Source organism: Ammodytes marinus (assembly GCF_949987685.1).
Source record: "Ammodytes marinus genome assembly, chromosome: 23".
In the NCBI taxonomy this organism is placed as follows: Eukaryota; Metazoa; Chordata; class Actinopteri; order Uranoscopiformes; family Ammodytidae; genus Ammodytes; species Ammodytes marinus.
The window spans coordinates 22,050,024-22,062,523 of record NC_137227.1 but is presented as its reverse complement, the minus strand read 5'-3'; the positions used below and the strand labels follow the sequence as shown (position 1 = coordinate 22,062,523).

The 12,500-nt window shown below is 42.8% G+C and overlaps 1 protein-coding gene across 1 annotated transcript in view; it reads left to right on the top strand.

Annotated features, from left to right (window-relative positions):
* nfxl1 (nuclear transcription factor, X-box binding-like 1) overlaps positions 1-12,500 on the top strand; it is a 21,514-nt gene that overhangs the window by 6,920 nt on the left and 2,094 nt on the right. The window contains exons 11-26 of the mRNA XM_080051990.1: positions 336-411; positions 678-775; positions 1,196-1,310; positions 2,140-2,264; positions 2,745-2,867; positions 3,461-3,551; positions 5,946-6,066; positions 6,413-6,569; positions 7,073-7,164; positions 7,854-7,875; positions 8,748-8,870; positions 9,247-9,401; positions 10,108-10,177; positions 11,751-11,855; positions 12,300-12,377; positions 12,496-12,500. The exon at positions 12,496-12,500 is cut by the window's right edge and continues 49 nt beyond it. Coding sequence (XP_079908116.1) covers positions 336-411; positions 678-775; positions 1,196-1,310; positions 2,140-2,264; positions 2,745-2,867; positions 3,461-3,551; positions 5,946-6,066; positions 6,413-6,569; positions 7,073-7,164; positions 7,854-7,875; positions 8,748-8,870; positions 9,247-9,401; positions 10,108-10,177; positions 11,751-11,855; positions 12,300-12,377; positions 12,496-12,500 — 1,556 coding nt within the window. The remainder of the gene's footprint in view (positions 1-335; positions 412-677; positions 776-1,195; positions 1,311-2,139; positions 2,265-2,744; positions 2,868-3,460; positions 3,552-5,945; positions 6,067-6,412; positions 6,570-7,072; positions 7,165-7,853; positions 7,876-8,747; positions 8,871-9,246; positions 9,402-10,107; positions 10,178-11,750; positions 11,856-12,299; positions 12,378-12,495) is intronic.

The window sequence follows — 12,500 nt, the reverse complement described above, 5'->3', positions numbered from 1 at the left end:
CTTGAAGGCCACTGTAGCTTCTGATATTATTCTAAAGGGGCGGGGTTACCCAGGGAGTGTTGCGTTCTAGAACTTTCTTGATGATGTCATATTACACACTGCCCCTTTAAAGTCTTAGTTTTTAAATAAACAAACGTCTTTTGCTACTATCCAATTCGGAGAACATTAACTGTGTGTGTGTGTGTGTGTGTGTGTGTGTGTGTGTGTGTGTGTGTGTGTGTGTGTGTGTGTGTGTGTGTGTGTGTGTGTGTGTGTGTGTGTGTGTGTGTGTGTGTGTGTGTGTGTGTGTGTGTGTGTGTGTGTGTGTGTGTGTGTGTGTGTGTTTCTCTCTCCAGTCCTGGACGTGTCAGCAACAGTGCGGAAAGTTGTTGCTCTGCAAACAGCACAAATGTACACAGCCCTGTCACTCAGGTAAACACACACACACACACACACACACGTAAGATCTCACACCGTAAGGTATCACATCTACGGTGCCCTCCATCTCTACCATTGTGTCCTTGAGCAAGACACTTAACCCCAAAACTGCTCCAGGGGCGCTGTACTATGGCTGACCCTGTGTGAGGACCCCCTCTGGAGTGAGGAAACTTGAGAGGGGAGATGAGAAAAGATGAATTCCAATGTGCCTCGTGTACAATTTACTAAATTTACTGTGTATCTTTGTGTGTGTGTGTCAGAGTGCTCTCCCTGTCCCAGAGTCAGTGTTCAGCAGTGTGTGTGTGGCAGAGAGAAGACGGAGAGACCGTGCGCCAACCCCGAGTGGAACTGCACACAGGTAACAAATACACACACACACACACACACACACACACACACACACACACACACACACACACACACACACACACACACACACACACACACACACACACACACACACACACACACAGTAAACTGCATTTTTCCTACTTAACCGCCCCACAATGCATTGCGTCTTTTCAATCAACAGTTCTTTCTTGCTTCTGCATACTTCAGTTTAAACGTTTTGACGAACCTCGCATACACAATAGATGGTTTAGTAGACAATATGTAGTATATACTGTACACGTTGAGTATGTAGGAGGGAGGACGTTGGTAGAGCTTTTACAACACAGCCTATGTGTGTTTGTGATGGGTATATTAACCCCTCTCTTACCCCTCTCAGGTGTGTGGCGCTCCCCTATGGGTATATTAACCCCTCTCTTACCCCTCTCAGGTGTGTGGCGCTCCCCTGTCCTGTGGGAATCACTCCTGTGAGGTTTTGTGTCACGATGGGGTTTGTCCTCCGTGCCCCCGCTCCGTTAGCAGGGCCTGTCCATGTGGGAAGACCAGTGAGTACACACACATCATTTTATTTTATTTTATTTATTTATTTAAAATAAGAAATGTATGACCTGCAATTTTTTTATACAGTATATATAGACAATCATACAACACATACATACATAAATGAGTCTGTACACACACATATTTTTATAAATCACGATTCACTCATAAAATCAAAGCTTTATTTATATTTTATAGAGACATTTTCATACAAAAAAAAGGCAATAAAATTCTTGAGCCTCAGTCTTTATATTGTATAGTATTGCATTGTTGAGAGGAGCTTAAGAATGCCATTGCCAATTGCGAATGTGCATATGTCAAATAAACATATTGAATATTGAGGTAACACAACATGCCATATCACCCAGGCCTCTTACACTCATTGTTGTGTTGTTGATTTTGATGTTGTTACTGTTGATGCTGTTGACGATGTTGCTGACGGCACACTGCCCTTTAAATGCTGCTTTCATGGATGATGCTGCTGCTACTTATGGCACATAGCACTTTATGCACCGTATATCTTGGCACTTTATGACTCCTCAGGCTTGTGTACATACTGTTCTGTTTTGTGTCCATTGTTGTCTTGTATTGCCGTATGTTTTTAGTCACTACCTCCTTTGCTGTGAACAAATTTGCCCTCTTGGGACATTAATAACAAACCTTGAACCTCATACACCTTTCTCACATTGTGTGTGTGTGTGTGTGTGTGTGTGTGTGTGTGTGTGTGTGTGTGTGTGTGTGTGTGTGTGTGTGTGTGTGTGTGTGTGTGTGTGTGTGTGTGTGTGTGTGTGTGTGTGTGTGTGTGTGTGTGTGTGTGTGTGTGTGCGTGTGTAGAGTCCTCTCTCCCCTGCACTGAGGAAGTGTTGCCGTGCGGCGACACGTGCGATCGCCGTCTGTCTTGTGGGAAACACACCTGTTCTATGAGGTGTCACCGTGGCAACTGTGAGACATGCAGACAGGTAACACACACAGACACTCACTCACTCACTCACTCACTCACTCACTCACTCACTCACTCACTCACTCACTCACTCACTCACTCACTCACTCACACACACATGTTTGTACAGCTATACTTGTGAGGACACTCATTGACATAATGCATTCGCTAGCCCCTTACCCTAACACTAACCATCAAAACTAAATGCCTAACCCCAACCCTTAAACTAACCCTAACATAAACCTAATTCATACCTGAACCTTGAAACCTAGTGTTAACCCTCAAACACAAACTTTAAAGGCCTGTCCCAAAGTGAGAACCGGACAAAATGTCCTCACTCTTAAGGTCTAAAACTCAAATTGGTTCTCACAAAAATAGTTGTACACACTGAGACACACACACACACACACACACAACACACACACACACACACTGAAAGACACACACATACACTGAAAGACACACACACACACACACACTGACCCTGCGTCTCTTACAGGAGGTGGACAGAGAATGCCGTTGTGGTAAATACAGGAAGCTGTTGCCATGTCATAAAGAGTATCTGTGTGACTCCAAATGCCCCAAAACCAGAGGCTGCCAGAGGCACCAGTGCAGGAGGAAGGTACGTTACTGTGTGTGTGTGTGTGTGTGTGTGTCTCTGTCACTGTGTGTGTGTGTGTGTGTGTTTGTTTGTGTCTCAGTGTGTGTGTGTGTGTTTGTCTCTGTCCCTGTGTGTGTGTGTGCGTGTGTGTCTCAGTCTGTGTGTGTGTGTGTGTGTGTGTGTGTGTGTGTGTGTGTGTGTGTGTGTGTGTGTGTGTGTGTAAATGTCAGAGTAATAATGCTGTGTAATCTGATAGCTAAAGGTTGACTGACGCTAACATTTTATATTTATCTTTATGAATCATTATAATGTCACTGCTGTTTACTTGCTGTGTGTGTGTGTGTGTGTGTGTGTGTGTGTGTGTGTGTGTGTGTGTGTGTGTGTGTGTGTGTGTGTGTGTGTGTGTGTGTGTGTGTGTGTGTGTGTGTGTGTGTGTGTGTGTGTGTGTGTGTGTGTGTGTGTGTGTGTGTGTGTGTGTGTGTGTGAGAGAGAGAGTGTGTTTGTGTATGTGCGAATTTGTGTATGTGCAAGTTTGTGTGTTGAAGAATTTTTAATTTTTTCGGATAATAATTTGTTTTAATAAACTCAATTTCCCACCATGCCTTGCGTCTCAGTGTTGCCCCGGTAACTGCCCTCCGTGTGACCAGAACTGCGGTCGAACTTTGGGCTGTCGCAACCACAAGTGTCCTTCTGGCTGTCACCCAGGTAACACACACACACACACACACACACACACACACACACACACACACACACACACACACACACACACACACACACACACACAGGTGTTATGGGTCATGTATTTCCACCACCTGTGGCTCCCTGAACAAATCACTGTTTATTTGACAGACGCTGATGTGATGTGACTCGTAACTTTCACTATAAAGTTCAGGTTTTATAACAGGTGTGTGTGTGTGTTTGTGTGTGTGAGAGAGAGTGTGTGTGTGTGTGTGTGTGTGTGTGTGTGTGTGTGTGTGTGTGTGTGTGTGTGTGTGTGTGTGTGTGTGTGTGTGTGTGTGTGTGTGTGTGTGTGTGTGTGTGTGTGTGTGTGTGTGTGTGTGTGTGTGTGTGTGTGTGTGTGTGTGTGTGTGTGTGTGTGTGTGTGTGTGTGTGTGTGTGTGTGTGTGACATTTGTTCCAGCTGCTTTCGTTGAACAACACACACAATTGAATGTTTCTGTTGATCTGAAAATGTTGACCTCTGCTTCCTGTCAAACTTCATTAATCGCTTTGTATAAATGTGTGTGTGTGTGTTGTTTGTCACTGTGTGTGTGTGTGTGTGTGTGTGTGCGTTTGTCTGTGTGTGTGTGTGTGTGTGTGTGTGTGTGTGCGTTTGTCTCTATCTCTGTGTCTGTGTGTGCGTTTGTCTGTCTGTGTGTTTTGTTTTCAGAATAACAGATACCTTTTCATCGTGTGCCTATCGTTTTCTGATTTGAATGATAATTCTAATTTATGCGTCTGTCTGCCTCCCGATTGGTCTAGCAGATTAGAGTTAATTTATTCGTGCCTCTGTGCACTGATTGGCTACTGTGACCTTTCAGAGGGGGACCGAATAGAAGGTCGCACCGCTGCCAACACATCAACAACACACAGATAACAGACGACACACACACACACACACACACACACACACACACACACACACACACACACACACACTGATAACAGCAGACACCAGCAGGCCTGAAATAAACGCTGGCATTTAATTCATATGCAAAGATGATCAGGACAAAATTCATAAACAGTTTTTTGCGATTGAAGAGTTAGTCACGTATCATCATGTATTGGGACATCCTTAATCTTTTTCTGGCATACTAAATAGTATGGAAGTATGGGTATTGGAACGCAGGGCTAGATGTTTTCCAAAGTTAAAATGAGGTCTGACTAATGGATGCCGTGTTTTAAAGCTCCCATATACACTTTTCGGTTCTATTATACACCATATTATATGGTCTTAGTGGTCCCTAATACGTTTTTCTTTAATTGTTTGCTGAAAAAAACTTTCAGATAATTTATTGTACTATGCTGAAGTTCAGCTAATCTCACAATGGCCTATTTTTTAAAAAGAGCTGCAGCTCCCCTCGTAAATATCCAATCTTTGAGCTGCCCCCGCCCCCTGTCCGGAAGCGAAGCCAGATACGCCTCGCCCTCTGTCTGTCAGGGCCGTGGCCCAATAAGAAATAGGGGTGTGGGCTGCACAGTGGAAGCTTCTGGCTTTCCAGTTTGTGAGGTCAGAAACTGGGAGAATTCTGACTGGAGTATATTGAGGGGGAGGGGTAGGGGTTTCAGAAAAGGGGAGAGTGACAAAAAGGAGAGATTGTTATTTTTTTTGATATTTTGGCAGTCTCTAGGCACACCGTGGACGCATGGATATGTTGGAACACATTTAAAAAGTGCATTTAGCATAATAGGGGACCTTTAAACTACAGGATATTTCAGCTTTAAACGGTTCCTGTGTCAGATTAAAGAGCAACAGCTTGTCTGTACGGACTGACATGACATGGCGTAGGAGGCGCTGAGAACTGGAATGTGAACAAACATGGATTCTCAATGGGAGTGGGTGTTTTGATAAAGGCTGAGTGAGAGACTGTGTGTGTGTGTGTGTGTGTGTGTGTGTGTGTGTGTGTGTGTGTGTGTGTGTGTGTGTGTGGAGAAGCCTCTGGTTCACAGTTAATCCTCACTGAACCAACATCATTCCTATCGTTATTAAAGGGACGAGAGAGAGAGACACACACACACACACACACACACACACACACACACACACACACACACACACACACACACTATGACAGACAGACAGACAGACAATAAGCAATATGTATTTTTTTGTAATTCACAGCCCAATTGTTAGTGTTGTTGAACATTTACTCTGTTAAATTCCAGTAAATCGTGTGAATGCTGAAAAGCTGACATTAAACTTGATCGTATTTGCCAAAGTAATGAGTATGAAGATTTAAAAAAGTGTAAAATGTCTCCCTTGTCATGTAAGGAGCTGCTACAGACAGACAGACAGACACACAGACAGACACACAGACACACAGACACACAGACAGACAGACACACAGACAGACAGTTGTTTTTATGTGTCCCACAGGAAGCTGCTACCCCTGTCCTGAGTCAGTGGAGGTCCGCTGTTCGTGTGGCGTGTCTGTGTTGGCCGTGCCGTGTGGACGAGAGAGGAGCACCAAGCCGCCACGCTGCAAGGAGACATGCAGGTAAACAGACACAGACAGACAGACAGACAGACAGACAGACAGACAGACAGACAGACAGACAGACAGACAGACACACAGACACACAGACACACAGACACACAGGGAGACACAGGGAGACACAGACAGACACACACGCAAGCACACACCTGATTTAAAATGTGAAATCAGTAAATAAGATAACACAGGACTTGGTAGCCTACTGGTATCATTTATATATAAGGAAAATGTTTTGTGTTGTTTTTGTGGCATTTTTATATAGTTCATACTGATACGAACCTGTGTGTCTGTCTGTCTGTCTGTGTGTGTGTGTCTACGTAATTAATAAAATGAATTTAAACACCCCCAGATCCCCCCCTACCTGCCACCACCCAGAGAGAGAGACCCACCGCTGCCACATCGGGCCGTGCCCCCCCTGCAGACAGACCTGTGTGAAGGCACTGCCCAAATGCACACACACCTGCCCGCAGCCCTGCCACGATATGGTGCTCGTCAAGTCACAACAGGTACGTGTGTGTGTGTGTGTGTGTGTGTGTGTGTGTGTGTGTGTGTGTGTGTGTGTGTGTGTGTGTGTGTATGAATTTGTGTGAGTTTGTTTTGTCGAATGGCATCGACTTCACCGGTCACCTTTGCACTTGGAACACCAATTGGACTGTCCAATTCACATCCCCACACCCCCATGTAAAGGGGCGTGAAATGGACAACCAGTGAAGTAAGTGTGTGTTAGTGGTGCTGGTCAAGTCACAACAGCTAGCTAACCCACTAACTCACTCACTCACACACGCACGGCCCATTTGGACCGTTTAAAATATTTAGTTTCTTTTTGTAATGCTTAAATTTTGCACAAAGAAACAATACTTATATCAGAGTTTAATTTAACATCTTATCGTCGTCATAAGCTCTATAACTTAATATTTCCCACCAGAATAAATGTCTAAATATAACATTTCTGCATATTTTCCTGATATCTGTGTTTAGGTAAAGTTACAGTGTGTGTGTGTGTTTGCAGGTGCAGTTGGCGGGTCCGTGGGAGCAGCGTTCTGAACCAGCTTTTGTGAAGAAAGCTCTGCCCTGTCCACCGTGTGAAGTCCCAATACCAACGTAGGTTTATACATTCACACTCACTCACTCACTCACTCACTCACTCACTCACTCACTCACTCACTCACTCACTCACTCACTCACTCACTCACTCACTCACTCACTCACTCACACACACACACACACACACACACACACACACACACATATTAAAAAACAACACATTCCTTGGTGCTTTGTTCCTGTCATGGATCATTACACTACTAATGGAAAAAGTACTCTGCTTGTGAGTGTGTGTGTGTGTGTGTGTGTGTGTGTGTGTGTGTGTGTGTGTGTGTGTGTGTGTGTGTGCCAGCTGCAGCTCTGTGACGCACTGAAACAACCAAAACTGTGTGTGTGTGTGTGTGTGTGTGTGTGTGTGGGCGCACGTGTGCTGTGTGTTTGTTGATGCCGAGAGTTCAGGCCAACAGCTACAACTAGGATATGTTATTTGCTTTTCAAATGAATGAAAATAAAAAACATAGCAAAAAATAGCATTCTTTGCACTTATGGTCTCGTTTGCGGTTACATGTAATTTATGATCATCAGAGGAAAAATTAGAATTAAAATTAGATTGTTTCAGAAATATATAAAAGTTCCACGTAGGGATTTGGGGACTCTCGAGCTTAAGAGGTTAATATGAGAATATAAGAACCAAATAGACTTGAATGGGGACCGGACAATAATGGATCGCTGTGTTTGTCTTTCAGATCCTGTTTTGGAGAACACGAGGTGAGAACATTTAGTTTATTCTAATCTTACTCTGTTAGCTGTCAGTAATTCTGGAGAACGCTTGTTGTCAAAATCAGTGAATATCTCCTCATGATCTGCTACCTGTCTGTGCTGTGTGTGTTCTGGAATAAATCCAGTGTTAATAATACACAGCCTAGGCTTTGTGAATGTGAATGTTGTTATCTACTGTGGGCCCCTTTTGTTTACATACCAGTTTACAGATAATGAGAAAAAGTGATTTTGTAAACAAGCTCCTGACTCCATCTTTAATCTCTCCTCCCTAAAGTCCCTGTTTTCTTTTCATCAAGTCTTATCTCCCACACACACACATAAAGTCAGACAGACAGACAGACAGACTCACAGACAGACAGACACGCACACACACGCACAGACAAACAGACGGACAGACGGACAGACACACAGACAGACACACATACACACAGACAGACAGATTCATCCATTCTCTATTAATTTACTTACTCTGCTGTCTCCCTTTGGCATTTCATCCCATTTAAGTTGTTTTGTATTCAACACAGACACACACACACACACACACACACACACACTCACCTTCAGACGATGTCAGGTTAAATGCCTTATTAACCATCTTCCTACAGACTGGAGGTAAACGTTATGGTGATTGACTGACTGATTTAGGGACCGTCAATAAAACGCTGTGTAGTTTACACAAAACTGATTTATCGATACCTTTGCGCTGATTTGTTATTGACAATGATGATCAAATTCATTATTTTTTTGGGGCGCTTGTGGTGTATTGGTTGGAATGATTAAATGCAAAATATAAATATGATATAATATTTAATATTATTGTGTGTGTGTGTGTGTGTGTGTGTGTGTGTGTTGGTCTATAGGTCAGCCCGGTCCCTTGTCATCGTAGAGGAAGGTTTTCCTGTCAGAGAGCGTGTGGTCGACCTCTGAGCTGTGGTAACCATGACTGCAGCAAAGAGTGTCACCTGGTTACAGAAAGCAAGACGGTGAGTGTGTTTATAATATATTGAATTACTGTTACTGTACACACTCACCAGCGACTTTATGAGGTACACCAGTTCCTTTTAACTCGTATAACTCATCAGCCAATGACATGGCAGCAACTCAATGCATTTAGGCATGTAAGGGGGTTTAAGTGACTTTGAAAATGGCATGGTTTGCACTACAACACATTTGATATATTTTTATATATTATACATTGTATCTAAATTTTTCATTTTTATATATTATTTATTTCATTTATTTTTATATATTTTACATTTTGTCAATATGTGTATATAAAACAAATATTTACAATATGTGCAACATGCAGCCAACTGGATGTACATTTTATCTACATTTTTTATTTTATATATTCTTCAGTGTGAGGTGTGCGAGTTGGACTGCTCTAGGGCCCGCCCCCCCGGCTGCCCCCACCCATGCAAACGGCTGTGTCACCGTGACGACTGCCCGCCCTGCAAGCAGATGATCCGCCAGCGCTGCCACTGCAAGATCAGCCTGCTCTACATCGAGTGCACGTCAGTACAAGCACAGATTAATCTAAGTTTATTTTATTTTGAAAATATTTGGAAATTAACATAAAATGTCAGTATAAGCACAATTTTGAAAAGCTCGATTCATACACTCTGAATAACGCTTAACGTAACTTAAAATATATGTTTCGCTACACTTGTATGGTTTTTACTCCGTTATATAAAAGGGGCATTATTTTTTTTTTTACTTTTTTTATTTGTTGACTGAGCCGTTTTGAGTTTGTGGTATTTGTGTGATATACACACAACAATACTAAGAATAATAGTATTGAACTGCCACATGTTAAGGGCAGTACAGACATATATTTTGAGTTTTCAAAGATTTTTTTTTTTTTTTGTATTAATGGTTTCGTTCCTATATGTTTTGTGATTGTTTTTCTTTGTATACATTTATTTATTTTAATTTTTTATTTATTTATAGCCTATATTTTTTTTTATATGTTTTTCTTTTTTGTATATGTTTTGTGTGGACCCCAGGAAGAGTAGCTGATGTTTCTGCATCAGCTAATGGGGATCCTAATAAAATCAAATCAAATCAAAGATTCAAATGTTTACTGATCTAAAAAGTCTAAAAATGTAGTGTACACAGAAGACAAAAATATACTGAGGATATACTAAGTTTAAAAAAATAAATGAATACGAATGTGTGAAAATTGACACAAATAGTTTTTTTGTTTTTGCTGCTTTTCAGGAAATGGACATCAGCGGATAAACAGACGAAGGTTGAATTGGGCTCCTGCAACAACCAGTGTCCTAAAGAGGTGAACGCACACACACACACACACACACACACACACACACACACACACACACACACACACACAATGAACGTCTTCTATGGAGGTCTAGCGTTGGGCCCCAATGCATCATGGGACTTCTTTATCAGACTGTAGAAGTGGAGTCACCTGCCTCCCATGTGAGTGTGTGTGTGTGTGTGTGCGCGGGTGTTGTACATCTATTTTTGTGAGAACATATTTGAGTTTTAGACCTTAGCAGTGAGGGCATTTTGTCCGGTTCTCACTTTGGAACAGGCCTTTAAAGGGCTGTTTGAGGGTTAACACTAGGTTTTAAGGTTCAGGTATGAATTAGGTTTATGTTAGGGTTAGTGTAAGGGTTGGGGTTAGGCATTTAGTTTGGATGGTTAAGGGTTAGGATAAAGGGCTAGGGAATGCATTATGTCAATGAGTGTCCTCACAAGTATAGCTGTACAAACGTGTGTGTGTGTGTGTGTGTGTGTGTCCAGATCAATATTCAATAATTGTCGGTGTCATTGTTTACAGAAACACGACACCGTCCATTCGTCTCTTTCGCTTTTCTTCGAATAATCAATTTAGCTTTGTGGCGCCAGACGACACACACACACACACACACACACACACACACACACCACACACACACACACACACTCTCTCCCTGTTTTACTTTCACCTGGGAATGATTTAGCTTTTTCATACTGTAACTTACTGGCACTGACCCCCCCCCCCCCCCCCCACACACACACACACACAAAGACAAAACCACGCACACACACACACATGGTCATGTTTGTTTGAACACTGTGTTAGTGTGTGTTCAGCCCTTTCAGAAGACTGTTTTCATAGTCTGCTGTAACTTAAGATCCGAAAACCACACACACACACACACACACACACACACAGTTTGTTAACACATGCACTGGTGGTCACACTGGCAAAAATCCAGTGTTAAACAGCCTTGGCTCTGTAATCTGGTATGTTGCCTGCTATGACGGCCCCTTTTGTGAACATACCCTTTGTCTAGATGCCAGTTTACAGAGCCTAGGCTGTGTATTAACACTAGATTTGATCACAGCTTTACATTGCTTGTGGACGTTGTTGGAATTAAACAACAACATTTCTACATTGTAAGGACACATAGCTGGGGGCTGAAATAAGCGGCTTTGTTTTCGCATTAGAACATACACACACACACACACATACACACACACACACACACACACACACACACACACACACACACACACACACACTCACACACACACTTGGAATGTGTGTGTGAGAGATTTGTACATAAAGTTGAGAAGGTTCAGGGTTTGAGTTCACGGATCAAAGATTGTTTGTTTTCACTGATGTAACCACTGGATTCCAGAGTCGCTTTGTTCTCCTCTGTCTCACTGAGAGCCTGTGTGTGTGTGTGTGTGTGTGTGTGTGTCTGTGTCTCTCTCTCTCTCTCTCTCTCTCTCTCTTTGTGTCCGTGCATGTGTGTTTCTGTGTGTATATGCGATTATCTGTGTGTGTGTGTGTGTGTGTGTGTGTGTGTGTCTCTCTCTCTCTCTCTCTTTGTGTGTGTGTGTAGTTGAGTTGTGGTCACCGTTGTAAGCAGGTGTGTCATCCAGCTGTGTGTGAAGAGAAATGTCAACAGAAGGTCAAACTCAGATGTCCCTGTAAGAGGATCAAGAAGGTAAACACAAACACACACACACACACACACACACACACACACACACACAGACACAGATATAGATGGACACACACACACACACACACACACACACACATACACATAGATGGACACAGAAGCACACAGACACATACAAACACAAACAATGTAACAAACATATAAACAGAGACAGACGGGCCATTCTCATAAATGCTTTGACGGATTTTCTTCAAACTTTTGCACAAATGTCGACCTTACATGTTGTGAAGTTAATTAAATTATGTTTTGTCTGTGTGTGTGTGTGTGTGTGTGTGTGTGTGTGTGTGTGTGTGTGTGTGTGTGTGTGTGTGTGTGTGTGTGTGTGTGTGTGTGTGTGTGTGTGTGTGTGTGTGTGTGTGTGTGTGTGTGTGTGTGTGTGTGTGTGTGTGTGTGTGTGTGTGTGTGTGTGTGTGTGTGTGTGTGTAGGAGTTCCTTTGCTCTCAGTCCGATCAGTGTGTTGAGTGTGATGACACATGCAGAGACCAGCAGAAGAAAGTCAGCCAGGTAAACAAACGATCACACAGACAAACAAATGTGTTGTTGTCCATTGAATCGATTCCAATATCACATTGGGGTGTGTGTGTGTGTGTGTGTGTGTGTTTTCATATGTGTGTGTTTTCAGGTGAA